The 24,171-nt window shown below is 36.0% G+C and overlaps 6 protein-coding genes and 1 long non-coding RNA gene across 13 annotated transcripts; 3 read left to right on the top strand and 4 right to left on the bottom strand.

Annotated features, from left to right (window-relative positions):
* The first annotated feature begins 1,528 nt into the window (after positions 1 to 1,528).
* LOC17896181 (S-protein homolog 20) lies at positions 1,529 to 2,039 on the top strand. The gene has a single exon (XM_006301529.2). The coding sequence runs from the start codon at positions 1,529 to 1,531 to the stop codon at positions 1,934 to 1,936; it is 408 nt and encodes a 135-aa protein (XP_006301591.1). The 3' UTR covers positions 1,937 to 2,039.
* Positions 2,040 to 2,685: 646 nt separating this feature from the next.
* On the bottom strand, positions 2,686 to 6,134 carry LOC17896170 (putative transferase At1g60990, chloroplastic). 4 transcript variants are annotated; one of them, XM_023787737.1, is made up of 15 exons: positions 5,898 to 6,129; positions 5,575 to 5,676; positions 5,467 to 5,500; positions 5,266 to 5,339; positions 5,115 to 5,180; positions 4,957 to 5,021; positions 4,763 to 4,850; positions 4,596 to 4,661; positions 4,358 to 4,523; positions 4,180 to 4,236; positions 3,976 to 4,059; positions 3,771 to 3,898; positions 3,436 to 3,675; positions 2,919 to 3,105; positions 2,686 to 2,790 (listed from the first exon to the last, which is right to left on the bottom strand). In XM_023787737.1, exons 1-13 carry the CDS (start codon positions 6,105 to 6,107, stop codon positions 3,490 to 3,492), a joined length of 1,326 nt encoding a protein of 441 aa, XP_023643505.1. In that variant the 5' UTR covers positions 6,108 to 6,129; the 3' UTR covers positions 2,686 to 2,790; positions 2,919 to 3,105; positions 3,436 to 3,489. The 4 variants fall into 4 exon arrangements, with proteins under 4 accessions (XP_023643505.1, XP_023643503.1, XP_023643502.1 ...); XM_023787735.1 differs by having other exon boundaries at positions 2,703 to 3,108; XM_023787734.1 differs by having other exon boundaries at positions 2,703 to 3,105.
* LOC17896144 (defensin-like protein 249) lies at positions 2,913 to 3,429 on the top strand. Its single transcript, XM_006301153.2, has 2 exons — positions 2,913 to 2,998; positions 3,100 to 3,429. The coding sequence occupies exons 1-2, from the start codon at positions 2,929 to 2,931 to the stop codon at positions 3,306 to 3,308; spliced, it is 279 nt and encodes a 92-aa protein (XP_006301215.1). The 5' UTR covers positions 2,913 to 2,928; the 3' UTR covers positions 3,309 to 3,429.
* A 178-nt stretch (positions 6,135 to 6,312) lies between the features above and the next one.
* Positions 6,313 to 11,559, bottom strand: LOC17895871. The gene is made up of 15 exons (XM_006301123.2): positions 11,237 to 11,559; positions 10,677 to 10,739; positions 10,373 to 10,478; positions 10,057 to 10,253; positions 9,569 to 9,650; positions 9,128 to 9,189; positions 8,897 to 8,991; positions 8,717 to 8,796; positions 8,171 to 8,254; positions 7,854 to 7,970; positions 7,681 to 7,766; positions 7,485 to 7,591; positions 7,246 to 7,337; positions 7,083 to 7,159; positions 6,313 to 6,984 (listed from the first exon to the last, which is right to left on the bottom strand). The coding sequence occupies exons 1-15, from the start codon at positions 11,387 to 11,389 to the stop codon at positions 6,514 to 6,516; spliced, it is 1,872 nt and encodes a 623-aa protein (XP_006301185.1). The 5' UTR covers positions 11,390 to 11,559; the 3' UTR covers positions 6,313 to 6,513.
* Positions 11,560 to 11,714: 155 nt separating this feature from the next.
* On the bottom strand, positions 11,715 to 15,109 carry LOC17895506 (probable kinetochore protein NUF2). Its single transcript, XM_006302205.2, has 11 exons — positions 14,847 to 15,109; positions 14,505 to 14,723; positions 13,995 to 14,085; positions 13,749 to 13,928; positions 13,521 to 13,610; positions 13,332 to 13,439; positions 12,947 to 13,000; positions 12,680 to 12,794; positions 12,433 to 12,590; positions 12,249 to 12,344; positions 11,715 to 11,957 (listed from the first exon to the last, which is right to left on the bottom strand). Exons 1-11 carry the CDS (start codon positions 15,008 to 15,010, stop codon positions 11,910 to 11,912), a joined length of 1,323 nt encoding a protein of 440 aa, XP_006302267.1. The 5' UTR covers positions 15,011 to 15,109; the 3' UTR covers positions 11,715 to 11,909.
* A 341-nt stretch (positions 15,110 to 15,450) lies between these two features.
* On the top strand, positions 15,451 to 19,384 carry LOC111831885. Of its 4 annotated transcripts, none has more exons than XR_002834985.1 (6): positions 15,451 to 15,530; positions 15,625 to 15,710; positions 15,800 to 15,848; positions 16,421 to 18,919; positions 19,002 to 19,072; positions 19,176 to 19,384. It is a non-coding gene; the product is annotated as an uncharacterized LOC111831885 (long non-coding RNA). The 4 variants fall into 4 exon arrangements; XR_002834988.1 differs by having other exon boundaries at positions 16,384 to 18,919; XR_002834986.1 differs by having other exon boundaries at positions 15,457 to 15,530; positions 15,646 to 15,710.
* A 1,620-nt stretch (positions 19,385 to 21,004) lies between these two features.
* Positions 21,005 to 24,119, bottom strand: LOC17896339 (kinetochore protein Nuf2). Its single transcript, XM_023787414.1, is given in 13 exon segments — positions 21,005 to 21,170; positions 21,264 to 21,359; positions 21,456 to 21,613; positions 21,703 to 21,817; position 21,880; positions 21,974 to 22,026; positions 22,216 to 22,323; positions 22,405 to 22,494; positions 22,649 to 22,723; positions 22,725 to 22,835; positions 22,913 to 23,003; positions 23,427 to 23,654; positions 23,869 to 24,119. Coding segments are annotated over 13 exon segments (1,326 nt in total). The 5' UTR covers positions 24,021 to 24,119; the 3' UTR covers positions 21,005 to 21,122.
* Between the last annotated feature and the right edge of the window lie 52 nt (positions 24,120 to 24,171).

Raw genomic sequence — 24,171 nt, 5'->3', positions numbered from 1 at the left:
AGATTAATAATTAAAATTGTTATTATTAACATTAATATGAAATAAAATTCTTAGATCAATACATTAGTCATTTTAAAAATAAAATCCATCTAGATAGAGATGCAAAATGGAGAAGCAAACACATCTCCAGCCAAATGGATCATCTAGATGAATAGTTTGATTTTTTGTTTGTTTAGTCATTTAACATTCAAATGAATCATTTAGATAATCCATTTGAATTGACCATCTGGATGGAGATGCAAAATGGAGAAACGAACAGGACCCATATAGCTTAAAGTAGCATAAGAAATCAGCATACCACAGACTGTTTGAGCAAATTTTAACCGGTTTGTACGTGGAAAGTTCTGTTATGAACGAATAGAAGATCTATTTTATTGATTACCGAATCTCTCCCGTGATGTTGATTTTGCAAATGATCTTCGAAGGCAGCTAGGTTAAAGCTCTTAGAGTATACTCAAGTTTTTGACCTCCTCCTCTATTCATTTTAGGGCCTATTAATTCATATGAGCACCTCTATCAAGGGAGGTTATCAAATTTTGGGTATCTAAAATTTCTTCTTAAAAAATAGTTTTTAATAGATGAATATCTCAAATGTTGAGACATCCATCTCAAAGTATCTTAACATTTTGGGATACTCATTTAATTATTTATTTTTCTTTCATTTTCTAGAAGATACTGTATTCTAATTTGATAACCTCCCCAATGGAGATGATCTTATAAGTTTAGTTTTATCTCTTGTATTATTGTATGAAACTAATAAAACTAATCGAAAAATAGAAATGATGTCTTTCTATATATATATATATATATATTTTTTGTTTAATTTTCTAAACACAAGTAAGCTAGTATATCCGCTATACACTGATTTTTTTTAAATACTAATATAAAATTATTAATTAGAATTTTTAATATTGGCCACATTGCAAAATTTATAAGTTGAATATATATATATATATATATATATATATATATATATATATATATATATATATATACACACATCAATATAGAAATTTAAGGTAACAAAAATAAAAACCAATATAATGAAAATATAGTAATATAACTTTATATATATATATATATATATCATTACATTTACTATTTGGTAAAAGTTTAATGTACTTTTTAATTTTTTCTAGAATGAAAAAAACTAAGTTTCTTCATGTGAAGATATGAAAGATTTGTAAGTCTGACCAAAAAATGAAAGGAAATAAATTGTTAGAAAATTAAATAATATCGGAGTGATTTAATGTGACAACAGATTCTGTCAACAATTTCGTGTACTTTTATTTTGTATTTAACTGTCCAAAAATATTTTCAAAGTTTTAATTTTTTTTTGTGAAATAAAATATTTTGATATATTGCCAAAGCATTCATAGAAATCTTATCAATGCACCACAGATTTTGTTTTTAATAGTTTCCATATATAAGTAGATATCTTAACCATTCCATTAAAAGATGGGATGCTAAAATATAAAATTCATATTTATAAAGCCATTTCACAAATATTATGAAAAACAATTTCACAATGGGTGGCTCATCTGCATTTCACATAATATTTAGTGTCACATTCATGGTTATTCTCTTAGGTGGTCTCTGCGAGGCTGTTTTCCATATAGCTGTGGATATCATCAACGACATTGGTCCAAATGTTCAATTGGGACTACATTGCAAATCGAAGAACAAAGATCTCGGATCACAATCTTTAGCCTTTCATCAACATTGGGGATTTAGAGAAGCTATTAACCTTTGGGAAACAACTTTGTTCTATTGTCACTTTGAATGGGGAAGTGAATCTAAATGGTTTGATATTATTGAATTAAAAAGAGATCAATGGTTATGTGAAAATAATCAGTGTGTTTGGAGTATAAGACCTGATGGTCCATGTAGATTAACTGGTCAGGAAAAATGTTACCCATGGCATGCTGTTATTTGAATACCTAATTGTAACCAAATTTCATATTTATAAGCTAAAGAATAAGCATGTACATTTATAAGCTAACGAGATATTTAAATATAAAAGGCATATTTAATGAATTTTCCTTAGGCTTCTAATATGTTGGATCTGCCCTGTGCATGTATATACATGTAAAAGAAAACTTCTTTCTTGTAGAAAAATCACAAGTCGTAAACAACATACATTATATTTTCCTCAACGAACTACTCAAATTAGCCTAAACTAGTTTAGTTTCAAATCTTTTTAATTTTGGTTGCTATTGTTCTTTATCATTTCTCCATGTATCATCCATCATCAGTAACAATGTTTCAGTTTCCATTGAAAACCTCAAAGATGATGATATGATATACTTGCAATCTCAGACTTCTCAAATGTTCGAAGATTGGTAACAATGCAAACGTGTCAAATGAAATAATGTATAGAATAGAATGACAAAAGCATCCACCGAATAAAATATTCTTACCGACTTCAGATTAAGCCCGACAACCTTTTTTTATCGGGTCGAGACAAAAACACCAAGCAGTTGAAAGCGACGTAGAGGCTCTGCCAAGACCACTTTAATACCTCAGTGCATTCCGCTTTTGTAATATTCAGAACGTGGTCCAATGAGACTAACATTCCCACTTATACATCTATAATTATGTTTGTTGATTAATAGTGTAAGAGAATGGATTCAAGAAAGTGAAGACACTGTAGACAAAGGTAATAACAAAAAGGGGTAGATGAAGTTAACTAACAACATGTGTAGAGAAAAATTGAGCCACTGTAATCATTGAAGCAATAAACAATTATATAGCTACGTCCATAGACTACCACCCAAAACGGAAAAAAAACTCCAGGATACAAATGATGCACAGTCCAATGTGTATATGTCAATATTTTAAAATTGTTAGTGCTTGTTTGGGGACAATCGCATAATCATAACAATATATAGAAAAACAAAGAGAGAGAAGAAACTTACAGAAAGACATATGAAGTTGGCTGCAATCTTCTTAGCTTTCTCTGTCGTATTCTCCCTTCTTCCAATTCACCTTTCGCAAGGTCTTCTTTATCGTTCTACTGAGATTACAGTTTTTGCTCATAGATCTCCGGTCAACTCAAAACAACGTCGTTTAATTCTTCTTTTCGCTTGATGAATTTAGGTGAAGCTGCTGGGGAGAGAAGGCAGTGGTGCCCATCAAAACAACAAGTGTTCAGAGGTTCATGCTCAGATGATGGAGGACAAAAATGTCTAAATGACTTATTATGGACATGGAATCCAAGTGTAAGGCTCAGCCCTGTCTACTGCGATTGTACTCCTAAACGTCACAACAAGCGTCTCTGTGATTGTCCTAGTATGATTTGCCTCTAAAAAAAGTCTATTTAAGAATTTAAACTCTTGTTCTATCTTTCTATGTATCATTAATAATGTTTCAGTTATCCGAATATAATATACTGTTGCTCAAAATAAATGCGGAAACAAGTTTTGTTTTCGGTACCAGTGTGTTGTCCTTGTGTAGTTTCCTTGCATCATAGTATTTTTCCTTACATATTCAAGAACTTGGGTTGGATGATGGAGGATGTTGTCGCGCTAGATAAGGGACTTCAGACACTATCCCAGAAATATCTTCACCTATAGTCACTGTGTTTCCAACTGAAGCTGCTTTTTTCTTGATGTAGCCTAACCCGAAATGGCCAGACCCGTTTTTCCCCGTAGTGTAGCTTGTTAGTTTCCCCACCTGAAAATTTATAAACTAGTTAAGGAATAGTTGAGCAAAATTTGGCTTTCCTATATTTTTTGAGCTACTACTCAATCCACACAAACGCTCAAAACCTTTTTCCCGTCAGCTGTGATGGCGCTGCCGGGTCCCGCTGGAGCAGAGAGATTAAGTCCACATAACATTTGCTTGATTCCATCATAAGTTATGAGTCTTGCTATTGTCTCCTGTCCCTTATAACATCCTGACATGTTTCAAGATTGTTTAATCAAGGGGTTTCTTGTATTGTTTTAGCTCACTGAACAAAAGCTTCTTAAATACCTTTGTTCAGAGAGATTGAGTTCCATAGACCTGCCTCCAAAACATTAAAATCCTTGCTGAGCTCTCTCTCAGGTGCTGGTCTTCCTGCAAAACATCAATGCTATTGGCCTGAGAAACATAATATTTTCTCTGCTTAGTCACTAAATCAATGGTTCTGTAAGATCCAACAATTCTGATTAGGTGATGCAAGATCTGAGAGCATACTTACGAGCTTCTTGCCTTTATTAGGTGAATAACGAACAATCATGCCTTTTAGTAGGACTAGTGGCCACAACTCATGACATTAAATTTTGTAGGTTAACAGGGGTGATAGTTGTGTCAGTGGTGCAAAATCACATTGGGAAACTGATGGCACCAACATTTAGACAATAATTTTACTAACCTTGAGTAATTCTAAGTTTCTCCCAGGCTACAGAACCCATAGGAATGGCACCTTCAGCTAAAAGAGTCTTCCAGACTGAAACAGCACCCCCTGGTGACATTAACATGGTAAAGCCTTCGTCTGAAATAAGACTTCCGACCCCAACAGTTATTGGCATTCCATCAAACTGACAAAGAAAGGAGTTTGTTACTATAAGTCGTTACATAAGATCTGTTTCCGTATTACAAAAAAGGCTTACACTATAATGTTGATGCTTGCCATATGGTTGCCCAATAAGATCTCCCAGATTCAGTTTAGACATGATCTGTTTCAATTTTTTTACAGTAGCATAAAAACAATGTATTTGAACTACCATAAAGAGAACATATTACAACGATTTGTCAGTCTGCTTAAAAAAAATCTTACTTGATTGCTTTTGGGTCCTACTAAAGCAAGTAAGCAAGTTTGCTTGGTGATGTCCTTGATCTCTACCTTGTCAGCAAAAAATATGTACCTGAGAAGGCGAAGATGAGAAGATGTCATTGTTCTCCGATGAAGCCTGATTTTCAAAGAAACCATGAAACTTTTGTATGTGAGCAAGGATGAAAGTTTTAACATACTTGTCCAGCATCTCAATTATACTTTGGCATGTCGTTGGAGAAACCGTTAGCAGTATTGCATTTTTCTGAAAAGAAATAAAGAGTCGGTTAAACAGAGAAATTGCATATGAAATATATATGAGCCACTAAAAGTGAACATAAGGAAGGAGCATTATTACCATGATCCAGGCATGTGCAATATCTATCGTTCGAGCAGTTGGGGTGACGAATACAGTGTCACATCCCTTCAAAAACACCAGATAGATCCACAATTACCAACCACAGAGACAACAATTTACACTCAATGCAAATATCCTTACAAAGACTCACCTGTCCTTCACTAAGGCTTTCAAAATTTGCGGTAGTTTGGTTATGAAGGAAATGAGCTCGGTCATCTCCGCTAACTTAGAGGCAAAAGACGTAGCAAAGAGTTAAAACAACAAACATTAAGCAGTAACATAGGCAGAATCAAAGCAAACCAGCTTCATATCGGAAAAAGCACGATAAGACAAGAGATGAATACGGATATACCTCGTATCCTCCCAAAATGTGAGAGGTCCACAACCTAGAAATCAAGTTTTAGTCAAACAAAAATCATAACGTAAACAGCCAAAGAGCTTCAAAAGTTAAGTTATATACCGCCACTCCATTATCAAATGCATCTAAAGCCTCATCGTCGTTATCAAAACTCTCAACAACGCCATCTTCTGAGACTTTCCCTCCCGCAACAGTAATCGTATCCTTCACAAGTCCATAAACAATTCATTAGCATGATTACACTTATCAGAGACAGCCAATTCACAAGAAACATAATAAAGGCAAAACCAAAACCCAAAACTTATTACTAATTTCTCGAAAACTCTTCGAACAATACATTCCAATAACTGTTTCATAGAGATGGAGTCTTAACACTTTTCTAGTCAGTCAATTGTAATTTGAAGCTGCGGAGAAGTGAAGCTTACATGGAGATCGTGGTCAATCGGAGGCGGCGAGAAATCGAACTGCAACGAATCGGAAGAAGCAGAGACGCATCGGAACTGAAACTTTCGTTCTCGGAAACCACTATTTCGGAGACTAAGGGAGCGGCGGCGAAGAACTGTTGCGTTGTAAAGACATGGAAGCAGAGCAGTATTGGTGATGTGGCTAACGCAATCTATCCTCATCATCGCCATGTCCGTACAACTCTTGAGAAGGTTCATATGTAAATAAAATTTAAATAACTTGCGAAAACTATTATTATCGCATACATATAAATACTGCAGTGTCATATCGATTACCAACTTTTTCATTGTAAATTCATATTTTTCATACTTTTTTCATTGTAATTTTTTTTTTTTCATTGTAGTAAAGCAAAGTGAAGTCTACTCTTTCCAGAAATTAAAACCAAGGAATCAATGTCATATACATTGCTTTTACCAACTTTTTATCTTTTCCCCGTTTTTTACCAAATTTTTGTTTACCTTGTTTAAATATCCCAAAAGCTTGTCTCTCTGACTATACAAGCAAACAAGGAACAAAAATGAAAACAGAGGCCAAAAAGAAAATACAAATATACAAAAGCAAACAAAGGAATCAACTTTAGTCAACTATTAGAGGATCATGATGAGGGTTTTGAGTCGAAGTAGTAGTAGTATCTGCAAACACTTGAGCTTCATTTTCATCTCTCACATCTCTAAACATCGAAAGAAACGAGTTTAGTCCTTCTGATGAAGCACCGCCTAAAATCCAGAGTAGCATGGAGCTGAAAGAGCTCATAGCCCCTGCTTGTTGTGGGTTAGGCTCTGCAGGGATGGTGTTTGCTGCATTCTCTTCTTGCTGTTGTTGATGTTGAGTTGGGTTCTCGACTCCTCCTCCATCCGCTGTTGGAGATCTTGCTTCCGTGTTTTGGTTTGTGTTGTTTGGACCAGATGGTGCTCGGTTTCTTGTTGTTCTGTTCAGCCTTGTGATGTGAAGAGTTGACGCTAGGATTGTTGAGGAAGTGATGTGGAAGTCTGGGTGTTGCTGAAGGTGTGACTGTCGGCTTTGGAGGAATCTATGAAGAGCTGGTACCTGTGATTTTGTGTTTAGTTTTGAGATAAAAACTTGTAATTGAAGCTTAGATCCTCTGGATCTGGCCAATCTTCGAGTTGTTGGAATCAAATGCTTACCTCAAAACGGTTCCAGAAGTATAGAATTAAGTGTTGCATGAATGCAGCAGTTGTCATTAGGGCGAGATAAGAAAAACCTGTTGAGAGTTGTGCAGTAAGTGAATACGTCTGAACTTTCCGTACTTAATGAGACAAATATAAAGGTTAAAACCTAAGTTCTTACCATATGCATACGAGAAGAAATAAATATGGAACACCAAGAAGTATAGTAAGAAGAAACGCGGGAAGAACTTCATCGATATTGGTGTCCTGACACTGCAAGGATTAGACTTTGTTACTATACCATCCAACAGGTAAAACAATAAACTTTAAAGTTGGCAGCGAGGTCATTGCAAACAGAACAGGAGAGCTTGATAGTGGGAAATACAAGTGACTGAGGCAAAAGAAAGAAGAGACCAAAACCTTATCAGGGTAAATAATTCGCATAGCCAGACAAGAACTAGGACCATGAAAGCCAATAGCTGATCGTCATAAAACTCAAACAGGAAGAAAAGAATCCCAATCATAATCTGCAAAATTTGAAATAGTCATATTATGTCGGTCAAGAGAATCCTCTGAAATATTGGAACGAAAAAGAACTAGGGAACTGTATGCATACCGGTACAAAGACAAGCGATTCAATCACGTGAACGAAGATCAACTGAAATGTTGGTAACCGATGCTGGGCATGGTGTTGAAGCTGCACTGCAACAAATTGATATCGAAACAAATATGATTGTTGAGAAGCGAATATGAGAAGCCATCAGCTATTGGCCTAGAAGAAAGACAAACCTGTGAACTTCAACATGCGAGTTTGTGTCTCTCGCAGTGTGAATGACACAGACATTGTGGTTGTGAAAAACACAAAAAGTGACATCATAAGCACACCACATTTCGTCACCAAGTAATCTGCATACACCCGGGATAATAATATAGCTCAATAATTTATAGCAAATGCTTACACTGAACTACAGATAAAGAAAGTTTCAAGAGCTAATAAAGCAGCCTTAGTGAGACCTTCCAGTCTGATTGGCACTCATACTCAATACTTGCGACATGCAGGGGAAATTTTTAAACATATGTTGTTCACGAGACAGAACATGACAAACCTCCGAATTGCGCAGAACCTTCAGGAAGTTCTTGGGAGTAACTAAGATTGTAAAATTCTCTTGTCTGGTAGTTGTATAGATAACCTGTCACGGAGGAAGTTGGCAGTCAAATAAAGTGCAAACAGAAGCTTTCACAACAGCACATAGATATAAACAATTAAAGGGACATGAGCATTAGGCAACAACAGATGGAAATCAAGTAATAGCTACCAACAATAACACTGGTTATTTTACATTTTGCATAGTGACTATGCATGAACCAATTGATAACAGCAAACTAATCTCCGACTAGAATTCCTAGAGGGCAACTTAATTTAAAGTAACAATAAAAGATAATCAGACAACCTCTGTTTAGTGGTTCTAGTCAGCAAACAAATTTAAAGTGGCATTAAAATGCCTGTGACCTTTCAGAAAGAAACAGTTGGACACAAGATACAAAAACAAAGACAAACATATAGTTGAGGAATCACAGGCCTTGAAGGAAGAGACCCACAAATAGTAAACTTTGCATGGACATTGTTAACAAGACAAACAGCTAAAACCTACCTTGACCAGCAGAGTTCTGTAAGCTATTCATTAGAATAGTATCATATCCTACAACTCTGTTTATAAGAAGTTGCTGCCACCTGCAAAAGTAATTCAATTTTAAGAAGCTTAACATTAGGATACAGCCCTACCACTTCAATTAGTTGTTTCCAAACTGAGGGCCAATAACATGAATATTACCTGTTGCCAAAGCAAGGGTGGCGTGCCGATATGCTGACATTTGCAGTGCGAATGTTATGCCGTGACTTGGCTTCATCAGGCAGCAAAAAGTAACCCTATATGGAAAAAGACCCAAAGCAATTCTAAGACCGAACCAGAATTCAACTGAAGAATTTCTGATTTTTCACATCTTCCTTAATATGCCAAGCATTTTTCACTAATCATCTTTAAATTCTCGCGAGCGCATAATACCTTTTCCATGGTATATAGATATGTTGGCTCAAACTCTTGAGTTCTTCTCTCAAGCCATTGAACTGAAAAAAAATCAACAAACAAACTAAAACATAGAAGTTCATGCAGACATCTACCCACGGACCCCACCCAAAGGCCAAAGCAGAGCAAAAAGGCATGTGATTTTACTCGTCTAATAACTAACCCTCTTGAATGAAAAATCATAGAAAAGTTATTAAGACGGGCCCATAACAGAATTTTTAATTAGTAGCTTGCATATCTCAAAACGAAAAATGCTTTTTACAAGGAAGTGTATGTATACAAATTCAATTTTACATCTGTGTACAGTCAACATAGTTTTACATTTGTGTACAGTCAATGTAAAAATAGTCTGACAGTGATAGGTTACTTCAGATGATGAAGAACACAACCAGCCAAAATATAAAATAGAGTGGCTTTTACCTGCATAGTAGTTGACTCTATCCATGTACAGTACATGCAACAATTTGGGCACATCAAGATTCAATGGTACGCCTATGATGTTCTGCATTTAAATTTTAGTAAGAATACAAATAATCAGGATCGCGGCTCATCAGATGACTTAGTACTGTGGCACCAAAATAAATATATTCTTAAAGAGCTAACTTGGTAGCTAAACCGAAATCCACTTTCCTCACAAAATAAAGGGAGAAACTACTGAAATATCTAAACACCCTAACCATTGAGTCACATACCACTTCAACTTTTCAGTAACGTATATTTCCGATCAAAAGAATGCAGCTTAAGAACCATGCTTTATAAAGGATATACCAAAAACATCAAACAGAAAGAGCAGATACAACGTCTGTATATGAGAGCCACAAGCACTATCTAAGTCAGGATGAGAAACATAGGAAATGAAAAAAAGAGGCATTGTAGCATATTCTAAGTCACTTTAAAAGACAACTCACCCATATTTTTCTGACACCTCTGAGAATCCGTGCTGTATGCTGTAAAACAAAAGAAATGCGCCTATAACACTTTTTGAGAAAGCGAAGAATAACTGCTCTGACAGTCTCTTTTGCAGACACTGAGAAACTACTGCGGGGTTCTTCTTTATCAACTTTAACAACTATCTCATCGGCGTTCTCTTCACTGGTAGAGCTTTCTGCATGATTATAAAAAAAGGCAGTATCAGTCCCTGCAAACTTCAAAGATATTGGTCTCCTACATGCAGTCTAGCCAAACCAATTCAACACAGCCTAATCCTGAACATAAACAAATTACCTTGATCAGTCTTTGACACTTCCAAACTATCAGTTGTAGCCACGACTTGAGGAACATCTACAGCAGTACTTTCATCATTACGTGACCACAACCCTGCACTTGTTATCTATATCACAGAAATTAGTTGTTTAGACAATCAAGATTTAAATTTTATTTGTTTATGGTGAACTGATTTCAAGAAAGAGCCTATCAAAGTATTTGTAGCCTAAGTCTTTAAATGAGCGAGGAGCAAGCTCATGGGCCTGGGAAATCTAGAAATTATCACTAGTTACACAAGCTACCATCAAAGGGATTAGCTACATACCTTAATTTGCATAAGCTCTGCTTCAGTTAACTCAACTCCAGTCAGTTCACTTGAACAACCAGGCTTTCCAAGGAAAAAAAGATTAACGAAATAAGTAAAAGACAAAACAATAAATGTCAAATAAGATAAGATTAGGAGAGACTGGCATTAGAAAAATCTTAGGAAGGCTACACAAAATTCATGAAGTCAAAGACAATTAAACCAACACAAATCTTCATGTATATACATATATATATATATATATTTTACAAGACTAATGCTACTCGTATTTCATTTCAACAGGTACAAACAGTAGACTCCTAACTAAGCATCATCCCAACATCTTCTATAGCTTCAGCTCAATAATTTTCAAATATCTCATACTTAAAATTTCAACTATGAAGTCCTTAAACAGTATAAAGGACCTAAACCTCTTCGGTAAAACCACATTAACCTTCTCCACAAATTGGCTAATCCTAAAGCTATATTTTCAACAAGCAAACCTTTCTGGCATAATCGGCTAGATTATCGAATCGTTCTGCACTTACAACAAACCAAAAAAAAGAGTGAGTCAAAATTACCTGCTGAACATAATTGGCGTGCATAACAACGAGGATACAGAACAAAGTGATCGCAACGCAGAGGTAAGTATACTCTAAGAAACCTCTAATCCTAGGCGTTAAGATCTGCGAAAACCTCTCCTGAACCCTAATAAACGTCTGCTCCGGATCCATAACTTCGGATCTCCGATGCACTTCTTCCGTCTTCTTCTTCTTCACGAAACTATCTCTCTGCTTATTATACTTAAGGAGTTCGTCGACATCGGCTTTCGAATTGTGCGAAGGATCGTCGTTTTCTTTTTGGGAGGAGATTACAGAATCATTCCGTAATCCTCAGAGATTGAAGAAGATTGCAAAAGCACCGCGAATGAAATTTTATTATTCACATTTTTTTACCTTTTTATATTACATATTTGTAATTATGGTAAAGCAAACGTAATGGTCTAGTGGTGCGTTTATTTTTATTTTTTATTTTGCTTTCGAGGACATGAGTTCGATCTCTCCCACGTCAATGTAAAATTTATAACATTTTGCAATTTTAATACAATCACATTAGACAGGTGAAAAAATAATATACAATCACATTAGTATCGAATAGTATCTACCCGAGTCTTTTAACCATTTGAAGAGGACATGTGGTCATTACTATCTCTCTACCTTATAATTTAGCTTCAATCAGAGTTGCCTTTGACCTTTAGAGGCTTGGTAGAAACGCATCAAACGACACCATGTATTCATGAAACTGCAAACATCAAAAACAAGGCTCAGTATTTACATTATTACATGTCTTATAAAGAATCCGTAAGAAGCCTAGTGTGGGTTTAGCTTTGGAAATCTTTTATTCGACTAGTTGTATAGTTGTATACTTGTATTCATGGTTAAATATATTAACTGTTATAACTCGAAAGTTCAGATCAGGGAATTGACATATTTTAACCGTCTATTTTCATGTTCTTCAATATACAGTAGATCTGCCTTAACTTGACCGAATTCACGGGGCTATTCAGGTGAAAATAATAGATACGAAAGAAACCTGCTTCACGATCTCTTCATATTTAGTGGCTAACTGTTTCACTTTAGCTTCTCCTGACTCTCTCACTTGCTTAATCTTGGCGGTATTGTCATCAACCTGTAGAAAAAACAAACTTATGGTGATGATAAAGCATCGTGCGCAACAGATTCATATCGTTAGATGTTTAAAAGCAAGGGAGTATTACCACAGCTACTACTGATTCAACATCCGTTTGCCTGGCTTCAAGTTCACGTCTTCTGGATTCAACCTCCACTTTTAGTTTATCCAATTGTTTTGTCCAATCATCAAACATGACTGCTTTTTCTTTCTCTAGTTGTTCCAATGATTCATTCAACTGTTCCACTGTTGAGATAATAGAAACTTACAGCCTCCGTCCCAAAACAAATTTATGAAACCATATCTAAAGAGGAAAGAAATAAAGCAGGACTCGCCTATTCTCTCCCGCTCAACCACTTTCGCCTCAAGTGATTTGTACGCCACTCCATCCTCGCTCAGCTTAGCTTTAAGAGTTTTGAATTCTTTCTCAACAGCTTTCGCATTGGTAACCTGTAGCATCAATAAACACACAGAAAGATAAATCCAAAGACACATTACATGATATTCCGACAATTAGATGGGTCCGTCTGCTGCCACATATACAATACATGGTTCATAATCTACAAGCAATGAAAGAGGAAGTATTCTTTTTGCTTGGTCACCTGCTCGTTAATTAAATGCAGTTGCGAAGATGACTTTGAAATTTTCTTGAAGGCCTGCAAAAGGCACCCATAGTTGAATTAACTTTATTACTCATAAAATAATATATATGAAAGCACAAAACTTTTGTAAGACTAAACATAAAATTCTGAAGTAACAACAGAGAATAAGAATTCAATCTACATTACCCCTACCTTCGATTCATTCTTCCTAAAGCTCCTGGACAGAATTCCATGAAGTATGAGCAAAAGCAATAAATCAATAAACACCTAAGACTTGAAATCCTTTTCTCTAACTAAATGGTTTCAGAGCAGTGACCATCATGTTGCAAAGGATGTCTTAAATGCAGTTAGCTACGTGCTAATCAATAGGATATAGAAAAAATACCTTTTCATAAACCTCAAGAATGGCAGCCTTTTCCTGGAAAGTTTCCATTGCTGATTGCCCAGCTTTCTTTGTTTCCCCAAGAACTAGTTTCTTCTCTTCTAAAGCTCCCTGTCTCCACATCAAGCGTTTAAATCAGTGTATACACAAAATTTAATCATAGGGCTAATAGTAGTAGGAACAAAAATATACCTGCAATTTGTCTGGAGATTGAACAATTTGTGAGCGGAGGTTTGCATTTTCTTGGACAGTTTGCACAAGATCAAACTCTGCTTTGGAAATCTGTAGAGAGAAATACACATATCAGGGGCATACAACACCTCTCAGATAGAAGCGCAAATCGCCTAATTGACACACAAGATATGTTTCTACATCAACTGGATCAAGGCAACTTCAACTCCACATCGTGGTGTTTCTTACCTCGTTATCCATCTGTGTACTCTTCTCTCTCATTTCTTGGAAAGTAGCTCGCAGTGACATCTGCTGGTTATTCAGTCCTAATATTTTCTGATTGAGTTCTTCAATGTTGGCTTCTAGCTCTTGGACAAAGGGAAAATCCCTTTCAACGGCTTCATCAAATTCTCCAATCTCTGCATTCAACTGCACGGATAGCGCCATTATAAAAGATACTGATCATCGATGTGATACATATATTTCTTGCATTACCTGGGAAACCTTTGCCTCCCACTGCTTCCGCTGCTCATCAAGGAGAGTCAACTCCTCTGCCATTGGTCTTATTTCTTCCATTTTTGAAACTCTGGTTCAAAAAAAACGATGCGAATAATCATGAGAGCATCAAATATGAAGCTCCAGTACAAGAAAGAAGATGTAAATAAACAGGAATTCGCTAAATTATAGAGAACTTGTAAAATAAGGTAGGGAAAGAGCAAAATATGTATCCTCATCTTGAATGCTTTACTAAACTTTCTGCACTTTGAAAACTCCTAAAAGCAATCTGAAATCCATATATTTGTAATCTTGTTTACTATCTCTAACAAGCGAGACATATACGAACTGATCTTCTTGAAGTAGAAACCTGGTTAAAAGAACTCTCTAGTTTTAATTCTTGGTAGACACATACTAGAGAAACTACAGAGAACTCAGCTAACTTTACTTTCCAGCAGTATAAGCTTAAACTAGGAGCATGAAAAAAGATTAGAAGCAAGAAGGAAAAACCTGTGTAGACCATAATTCAAAAGTGCGCTGATGAAAAACTTTGTTCGGGCTGGTTCGGGGCGTAACAGATCCTTGTAATTCATGTCTTCTGGACAATCCAACATTTCTAGCATATCTTTAACTTTACAATACAGATTCATAGATTGCACTGAGGTGACATGATGATCTGGATTCTCCAATTGCTGCAAAGCCTCAAAATCAACCTGCCCTTTCTCTTCTCTACAGTGGATTTTGTAAATTTGGAAAACCCCAATGTCAAAAAAGACAATTCATCAGAAACTCCCAAATTGAATGAACGCAATTCAAAATCGACGAGTAAAGAGGTTTGAATGAAGTACATACTCGTTGAGGGCGTCGAGATAAATAAGAATTCTGGTGTAAAGCTCGGAGACGAACTCGGGACTAGGGTTTTTGAGATCGGCTTCAGTAATGCTAACGATCTGAGCCTCCTTGAGGGCAGTGACGATTTCGGGAGGAGAGAATCTCGGATACTCGTAAGCAGACATAGTTAAAATCAGTTTCGATATATTTTGCTTTTTTGTTGTGTATTGATTTCGAATTCGATAATTAACGAAAGAAGAGTTTGTAAAGGTCGCAGTGACAAACGAAGGAGCGTAACGAGGAGACAAACAAAAAAATAAACACGGAAGGGAGTATTTTAAAATTTGAATTTTAAACTAATGGGCCTTATTGGGCTGGGCTTTTAATTTTTAACCGTTGAGGAAAACAAACGTCGCCGACTAACAAACTCACTTTGAACCGTGGAACATTTAGAACCGTACGATGTTTAAGATCAACGGTCATTTTGAATATAAATGTATCCGTTAGAGATTGCATTAAACCATTCCCGATATATATGTATTTTATAGACATTTTTTGTTTTCTCTCAAAAATATCTCTCTGTTTTTTCTTTGGTCACGAAATTTCTCTCTTCTTCTTCCTTAACTTTTTTTTTTTTTTTTGAACAAACTTATTACTTTTTCTTCTGAAGACGAAGAAGAAGGATTCAATTAATCTGAAGGTTAGGTATGTATTTCGATCTCTTTGTACCGCTAAATTTGTTTTAGGATTGAGAATTTTTGTGTAATCGTTCTTGTATATGTTGTATTGATCTATCTAGGGTTTTGGTGATTTTGGTTAGATTCGGATCGGTTGGGGCTTTGTCTCCTTCGTGGTGATTAAATTTGGTTAGGTTTCTTCTTCCTCGTAAGTTTCTTTCTCTGATCCTCTTTGTGAGTTTTTTTAGGGTTTCGAAATTTACTAATCCTTTTCTGTTTCTTTAACTTTTGTTTTAGGGATTATCTTTCGAATCTAACCCAGGAAGCGTGTCTCCCCTTCGTCAAGGTATTTCTCTCTCTCTATCTTTCCCGTTTTGTTTTGTTTTTGTTTTCGATTTTGTGTGTTTTCAATTTTTTGTTTTTTAGAAATCGAACCAGTTGAAGTGTAGAACTGATTCAGTCCACCGATCTGGTCAGATTTATTGTTTTTGTATTTAAGCGATTAGCTTTCGTTGTATTTTTGTGATTTTGGGATCAAGATTTCAGTTTTGGTTTTCGTTATCTTGATCCAATAACCAAAAAAAAAATCCTCTCTTTAAACAGAATTCAAAGCCTTTTCTGCTTATTGCTACTTGTTCTGCGAATTCTTGTGTTTTGAGGATTTAGTTTTTGATGTTTTTGTTTTGTTTTGTTTTGTCAAAACCCAAAACAGATCATGGGTTTGATGATTTAAGTTTTTTGATGTTTTCGTTTTCGTTTTGTTTTGTTTTTACAAAACCCAAAACAGATCATGGGTTTGATGATATTAGTTTTTTTGACGTTTTCGTTTTCGTTTTTTGTTTTGTTTTTGTTTTGTTTTGTTTTTTCAAAACCCAAAACAGATCATGGGCAGACATTAATCTAATAATGTTCTGTCAGATTCTATTTTGGGGACATTGTCCCGACCAGAGTTGTGAACTATGGGATTGGTAGTGCATGCATTGTTGCGAGTTGGAAAAGGGGTTTCGATTTGTTGGATGGGAATGAACCTACGGGTTAATAAGTCTTAAGACAAAGACATAATAGAACCAAAGAGTTCTCACAGATTGGTACCCTCGGCTTGGAAAAACTAAAAGAGCAATGAGACATAAGACAAAGACAAAGAGTCAAGAGACTATGGATGGGTTGGTAGTGCATGCATTGTTACGAGTTGTTGGCTGGGAATGAAAAGAAAAGAGAACCTTGATTATTGGGTTGGTAGTGCATGCATTGTTACGAGTTGTTGGCTGGGAATGAACCTACGGGCTAGAAACATAAAAGAACCTAATATTGTGGATAGGAATGAAAAGAAAAAGGGATCCTTGATGATTGGCTTGGTAGTGCATGCATTGTTGCGAGTTGGGAAAGGGTTTTCGATTTGTTGGCTGGGAATGAAAAGAAAAGGGATCCTTGATTTTTGGCTTGGTAGTGCATGCATTGTTGTTGGATTGGAAAAGTTAAAAGAGCTATGGCTTAATGAGACATAAGACAAAGAAAAAGGGTAAAAAGACTATGGATGTGACTTGTTGGATTGGTAAAACCGACCAGCAAAGAGAAGAAGCTTTAAGAGAAAGTGTCTAAAGATTGTGGATGGGAATGAAAAGATAAGAGAGCCTTGATTATTGGGTTGGTAGTGCATGCATTGTTGGGAGCTTTTAGCTGGGAAAGAACCTACGGGTTAGTAACATAAAAGAACCTAAGACTATGGCTGGGAATGTAAAGAAAAGGGATCCTTGATTATTGGGTTGGTAGTGCATGCATTGTTGTTAGATTGGAAAAGTTAAAAGAGCTATGGCTTAATGAGACATAAGTGAAAAGATAAGAGAGCCTTGATTATTGGGTTGGTAGTACATGCATTGTTGCGAGATTTTAGCTGGGAAAGAACCTACGGGTTAGTAACATAAAAGAACCTAAGACTGTGGCTGGGAATGTAAAGAAAAGGGATCCTTGATTATTGGCTCGGTAGTGCATGCATTGTTGCGAGCTTTTAGCTGGGAAAGAACCTACGGGTTAGTAACATAAAAGAACCCAAGACTATGGCTGGGAATGTAAAGAAAAGGGATCCTTGATTATTGGGTTGGTAGTGCATGCATTGTTGTTGGATTGGAAAAGTTAAAAGAGCTATGGCTTAATGAGACATACGACAAAGGAAAGACTATGGTAGCGACTTGTTGGATTGGTAAAACCGACCAGCAGAGAGAAGAAGCCTTAAGAGGAAGTGTCTAAAGATTGTGGATGGGAATGAAAAGATAAGAGAGCCTTGATTATTGGGTTGGTATGGTAGTGCATGCATTGTTGGGAGCTTTTAGCTGGGAAAGAACCTACGGGTTAGTAACATAAAAGAACCTAAGACTATGGCTGGGAATGAAAAGAAAAGGGATCCTTGATTATTGGCTTGGTAGTGCATGCATTTTTGCGAGTTGGGAAAGGGTTTCGAATTGTTGGCTGGGAATGAACCTACGGGCTAGTACTAGAAAAGAACCTAAGAGTTCTCACAGTTTGGTACCCTCGGCTTGGAAAAAATAAAAGAGCTACGGCTTAATGAGACATAAGACAGACAAAGAGTCGAAAGACTATGGATGTGACATGTTGGATGGTAAAAACGACCAGCAGAGAAAAGAATGACTTGTTGGATTGGTAAAAACGACCAGCAGAGAAAAGAGGCCTGAAGAGAAAGCAGTGAACTTAAAAGACAAAGAGTCGAAAGACTATGGATGTGACATGTTGGATGGTAAAAACGACCAGCAGAGAAAAAGAATGACTTGTTGGATTGGTAAAACACGACCAGCAGAGATAAGAGGCCTGAAGAGAAGGCAGTGAACTTAAAAGACAAAGAGTCGAAAGACTATGGATGTGACATGTTGGATGGTAAAAACGACCAGCAGAGAAAAAGAATGACTTGTTGGATTGGTAAAACACGACCAGCAGAGATAAGAGGCCTGAAGAGAAGGCAGTGAACTTAAAAGACAAAGAGTCGAAAGATTATGGATGTGACATGTTGGATGGACAAAAACGACCAGCAGAGAAAAGAAGGAGTTGTTGGACTGGTAAAAACGACCAGCAGAGAAAAGAGGCCTGGGAGAGAAAGCAGTGTACTTAAAAAGACAAAGAGTCGAAAAGACTATGGATGTGACATGTTGGATGGTAAAAACGACCAGCAGAGAAAAGAATGACTTGTTGGATTGGTAAAACACGACCAGCAGAGAAAAGAGGCCTGAATAGAAGGCAGTGAACTTAAAAGACAAAGTGTCGAAAGACTATGGATGTGACTTGTTGGATGGTAAGAACGACCAGCAGAGAAAAGAATGACTTGTTGGATTTGGTAAAAACGACCAACAGAGAAAAGAAGCCTTAAGAGAAGACAATGAAAAGATTATAGACGAACGTCTTTGGAAAGTTGTAAGACATAGATACTTGAAAAAAGAGGTAAGTATAGGGCATTTACTTAGTATGAAAGACTAACGAATTCTGTTTTCCTCAGGTATGTGCTTCTGGAGAAGTTCAGATATTAAGACTTTCAGAAGATTCAAGTGTTGCATACTTCTTTGACAGGTAGATGCTATTCTAACCTTCTTGTTTTTCTTTTTATTTGCTTTGCAAACTTGTTTGTATATGAAAATCACAATTGAGGTATATTCTTATCTCGACTTCTCAGGTTAATTTTCCCACTGATGCAAAGGATCAGGTATATGCTTATCTTGGCTTCTCTTTAATAAAATCACAGATGTACGCACCTTATATAATTAAAATTGTTTTATTATGTTAGCTGTCTTAATATCATTACTATCCTTGATCTATCCATCTAATTCTAGAAACTTATTGCTAAGATATCATTGATAAAAAATGGTGATCTTGGTTTGCGTATTGAACATTACCTTATATTGTGTGTTTGAATTTTTTAATTCTCTCTGTTTCTCAGTGTATGCTTGTATGTTATTAGAATGTCTCTTCTTTTATATCATGGATGCATCTTCGAGTCTCTGAAGATATTTATTTTGACAATAGCTGTGACTTCTGCAGATTATGATTGTACTTTTCTTGTATCTTGAGAGTCTTTGTTTTAGTCTAAGCCTTTGGTGATTGTGTTTGACATGTGAATTTCATCCTACAATTCTGCATTCATACACTGAGAAAAGGTAGAGTTTACTTTGGCTGTGGAAACATTACATTGTGTGATTATTAAAATTCTTATTATCTCTGCTTTGGTGTTTGTGTGTATTTTTACACATTATGGTAAATAGTATTTTTGAATCTCGAATGTATTTGTCTTGGGTTATGCTATAAACCCATAGTGATTGCTTTTTCTTAACTTTGAAGCATGTGAAACGACATTGTGGAATGATGCATTATCAGCTAATGATTATTTGCACCTCTTGGCTTGAGTCTTTACTATACCACTAACTGTATTTATCATAAGGTGTCTTGTTTTATGAAAATTATGATAGTATTTGCCTTGAATCATGACTAGACGTGTTTTGTGTTATGCTTTGTATCCATGGTGATTGATTTGGTGATTGATTCAAACATGTGAAATAACTTTGTCAAATTTTGCATCATAGATTGATGATTAGTGTGCTAGATTTTGCAACTTGTGCTTGCTGGCTTGATCTTTTTTCAAAATAATGATTGAACTGGTATTCCACTACTACTGCATATTCTTTGGTCTCTTAGAGTCGATAGAAACATGATTCTCTATTGAATCATTGATGAATTTAGCTATAATATGCAAATGATCCCACTTTTCTATGTTTGATGCCAAATTTAGCTGTAATCTGTCAATCTTTTGTTGTTTGTTTGTCTGAAATGGACATTATGAATATCAATGTTAGTTTTATGTGATCTGTATTGTTTAGCTTTGTGTTGGATTACAAATATGTATAGTCATGATCGTGAACACAGTTCTTGCATTTTAGCTTTGTGTTTGCATGTGTGTAATGTGGTAAACTTATTACAATCCCTCTCTCTCTCTCTACCTTAATTTAGCTTCAATCGGAACTGCCTTGACCTTTAGAGGCTTGGTAGATCGCATCAAACGAGGGAATTTGTACTCTTTACAATCTCCCTCTCTCCCTCTCTAACTTAAATATATAGCTTCAATCAGACTTGCCTTTAGGGGATATTTCAGGTTTGAAAATTGTAATGAAAACGAAATTGGTGAATGAGATTTCTTGATTCGATAAACATGATTCTCTTTTAAATAATTGGTGAATGAGATTTCTTGATTCTTTACCATTCCTTTTGTTCACACTTTTCTATGGTTGATGTCAAAGATTTAGCCGTAAATTTTTCAATTTATTGTTGTGTGTTTGTTTGAAATGGACTGTATGAGTTTCAATGTTAGTTTTTGTGTATTTTTCTGTATTTTTTTACCTTTGTGTTAGATTATAAGGGCAACATTATTGGGGGTATCTCCTAAGATACCCCCAATAATGTTGGTCTAACATATGTATGGTCATGATGTTGCATCTTGTAATCTTGGAATAGTAAGCGTGGTAAACTTCTTAAACTTTATAGGGCATAAATCTATTATTCTTACAATCTCTCTCAACCTTAATTTACTCAATCAGACCTCTAATCTAGCTAATCAGAACTGCCTTGGCCTTTAGAGGTTTGGTAGATTCGCATCAAAGGACACCATGTATTCATGAAACTGCATAAATCAAAAACAAGGCTTAGTATTTACAAAGGTTTAGCTTTGGAAATGGGGCTATTCAGGTTTGAAAATAATGGAAACGAAAGAAACCTGCGTCACGATCTCTTCATATTTTAGGGTGAACTGTTTCACTTTAGCTTCTCCTGATTGTCTCACCTGCTTTATCTTGGCAGTATTGTCATTAACCTGTTGATATATAAACAAAGAAAACTTACGGCAATGATAAAGCATCGTGCACAACAGATTCATGTTGTTAGATGTTCAAAAGCAAGGGAGCATTACCACAGCCACTACTGATTCAACATCAGTTTGCCTGGCTTCAAGTTCACGTCTTCTGGATTCAACCTCCACTTTTAGTTTATCCAATTGTTTTGTCCAATCATCAAGCATGACTGCTTTTTCTTTCTCTAGTTTTTTCAATGATTCATTCCACTGATCCACTGCTGAGAGAATAGATAATTACAGCCTCCGTTCCAAAACAAAACTACGAAACAATATCTAAAGAGGGAAGAAATAGACCAAGACTTGCCTATTCTTTCCCGCTCAACCACTTTCGCCTCAAGTGATTTGTTCGCTATTCCATCTTCGCTCAGCTTAGATTTAAGAGCTTTAAATTCTTTCTCAACCTCTTTCGCATTAGTAACCTGTAACATCATCAAACCCACATTGAAACCAAATATATATCCAAAGACAGATTACATCTCACTCTGATAATTGGCAGGTGTGTGTTTTGCTAGGTGCTAGAGATACAATACATGGTTCACAATGAAAAAGGAAAGGAGTCTTTTTGCGTGGTCAACTGTATGTTAATTAACTGCAGTTGCGAAGATGACTTTGAAATTTTCTTGAAGGTCTGCAAAAGGCACCCATAGTTAGAACGAAAGCAAAACTTTGATGGTAAGCATAAAACTGTTGTAAGACTAAACTTAAAAAGATTCTGAAGTAAGAACATAGAAAAGAATAAGGTTTCAATCTAAATAAAGTCCACCTTGGATTCATTCTCATCCACTATTCCCTAAAGCTCCTGGACAGAATTAGATACCTTTTCATAAACCTCAAGAATGGTAGCCTTTTCCTGGAAAGTTTCCATTGCTGACTGTTCAGCTTTTTTTGTTCCCCCAAGTACTAGTTTTTTCTCTTCTAAAGCTCCCTGTCTCCACATCAAGCGTTTAAACCAGTGTATACACAAGATTTAATCTTAGGGGTAATGCTAGTATGAACAGAACTATACCTGCAATTTGTCTGGAGATTGAACAATTTGTGAGCGGAGGTTTGCATTTTCTTGGACAGTTTGCACAAGATCAAACTCTGCTTTAGAAATCTGTAGAGAGAAATACACATGTCGGGAGCAGAAAACTCCTCTCAAATTCAAGCATATGCAAATCGTCTTATTGTTTCTACACCAACTGCATCAACACATAAACAAATTAAGTTTCAGGAAGGAGCTCTCAAGTCCACATCCTGGTGTTTCTTACCTCGTTATCCATCTGTGTACTCTTCTCTCTCATTTCTTGGAAGGTAGCTCGCAGTGACATCTGCTCATTAGTCATTATTCAGTCCTAGTATTTTCTGATTGAGTTCTTGAATGTTGGCTTCTAACTCTTGGACAAAGGGTAAATCCCTTTCAACGGCCTCATCAAATTCCCCAATCTCTGCATTTAACTGCATGGATAGCGCCATTACAAAAAAAAAAAAAAAAAAAATTACCATCTATGTGATACATAATATTCTTGCGTTACCTGGGAAACCTTTGCCTCCCACTCCTTCCGCTGCTCATCAAGGTGAGCCAACTCCTCTGCCATTGGTCTTATTTCTTCCATTTTTGAATATCTGGTACGTAAAGATGATTGCAAATATTAATAATCATGAGAACATCAAATATGAAGCTCCAGTACAAGAAAGAAGATGTAAATAATCATGAATGCACTAAACTACATAGAACTTGTAAAATCTCATCTTAAAATGCTAACCACTTTATCTTTATTTTCTGTTCCTTACTAAACTCTATGTGCATTGCAAAACTCCTACTAGCTATCAGAAATTCAAATATTTGAAACTCTTGTTACTATCTTTAACAAGCGAGACAAATACGAACTCATCTTCTTGAAAGTAGAAACCTGGTTAAAAGAACTCTCTAATTTTAATTCTTGGTAGCAGATACTACAAAACTACAGAGAACTCAGCTAACTTTACTTTCTAGCAGTATAAGCTAAACTAGGAGCATACAAATAGATATAAGCAAGAAGGGCATACCTGTGAAGACCATAATTCAAAAGTGAGCTGATGGAAAACTCGGTTCGGGATGATTTAGGGCGTAACAGATCCTTGTAATTGATCTGTAATTGACAATCCTGTCCAACCACCATTTCTAGCATATCTTTAACTTTGCAATAGAGATTCATAGACTGCACTGAGGTGACATGATGATCTGGATTCTCCAATTGCTGCAAAGCCTCAAAATCAACTTGCCCTTTCTCTTCTCTATAAATAATTGGAAACAAGAATAACCCAAATGAAGCATCATCAAAAATTCCCCAAATTGAAAAAAATTAGGTTTCATACAACAACAAAAAAAAAAAAATCGAAACTTTCAGAAGAAATGAACAATTCGGTGACGCAGCTTGAAATGAGATTCAAAGATTTCAAAAATATGACGGAGACGAACTCGGAAGTAGGGATTTGAGGGAATACATACTCGTCAAGGGCGTCGATGTAGATAAGAAGTCTTGTGTAAAGCTCAGAGACGAAATCGGAACTAGGGTTTTCGAGATCAGCTTCCGTAATGCTAACGATCTGAGCAGCCGTGAGATTCGTGACAATTTCGGTACGAGAGAACCTCGGATGCATAGTTATCAGTTTCCGTCAGGTTCGATTTCGGCTTTGTTGTGTAATGGATTAGAAGAAACTGAATAAAAGAGATGTTTTTTTTGTTGGCCTTTGATTTTCCCGCCTAGAGACGACGAGTTGATATTTAAAATCGAACTCTAGAACAGAAGGA

This window comes from Capsella rubella, unplaced genomic scaffold (genome assembly GCF_000375325.1).
Source record: "Capsella rubella cultivar Monte Gargano unplaced genomic scaffold, Caprub1_0 scaffold_2, whole genome shotgun sequence".
In the NCBI taxonomy this organism is placed as follows: domain Eukaryota; kingdom Viridiplantae; phylum Streptophyta; class Magnoliopsida; order Brassicales; family Brassicaceae; genus Capsella; species Capsella rubella.
Note: the sequence above shows the minus strand (reverse complement) of the source record. Positions and strands in the feature narration are given on the sequence as shown.

Bases quoted from the DNA above. Each gene is read 5' to 3' on its own strand.
- LOC17896181 (XM_006301529.2), top strand. From the start codon at position 1,529: ATGGGTGGCTCATCTGCATTTCACATAATATTTAGTGTCACATTCATG.
- LOC17896144 (XM_006301153.2), top strand. From the start codon at position 2,929: ATGAAGTTGGCTGCAATCTTCTTAGCTTTCTCTGTCGTATTCTCCCTT. The intron at 2,999-3,099 runs GTCTTCTTTATC...TGATGAATTTAG, and splicing joins TCCAATTCACCTTTCGCAAG to GTGAAGCTGCTGGGGAGAGA.
- LOC17896170 (XM_023787737.1), bottom strand. From the start codon at position 6,107: ATGGCGATGATGAGGATAGATTGCGTTAGCCACATCACCAATACTGCT. The intron at 4,237-4,357 runs GTTAGTAAAATT...TGTGGCCACTAG, and splicing joins GAAACTTAGAATTACTCAAG to TCCTACTAAAAGGCATGATT. The intron at 3,676-3,770 runs GTTTTGAGCGTT...ATAAATTTTCAG, and splicing joins TCACAGCTGACGGGAAAAAG to GTGGGGAAACTAACAAGCTA.
- LOC17895871 (XM_006301123.2), bottom strand. From the start codon at position 11,389: ATGGATCCGGAGCAGACGTTTATTAGGGTTCAGGAGAGGTTTTCGCAG. The intron at 10,740-11,236 runs GTAATTTTGACT...TTCCTTGGAAAG, and splicing joins ACGCCAATTATGTTCAGCAG to CCTGGTTGTTCAAGTGAACT. The intron at 7,160-7,245 runs GTAAGAACTTAG...AACTCTCAACAG, and splicing joins TTTCTTCTCGTATGCATATG to GTTTTTCTTATCTCGCCCTA.
- LOC17895506 (XM_006302205.2), bottom strand. From the start codon at position 15,010: ATGTCTGCTTACGAGTATCCGAGATTCTCTCCTCCCGAAATCGTCACT. The intron at 14,086-14,504 runs GTTTTTCCTTCT...TTTTTGAACCAG, and splicing joins TTGAATTATGGTCTACACAG to AGTTTCAAAAATGGAAGAAA. The intron at 13,440-13,520 runs GTATATTTTTGT...ATGTGGAGACAG, and splicing joins AATCTCCAGACAAATTGCAG to GGAGCTTTAGAAGAGAAGAA.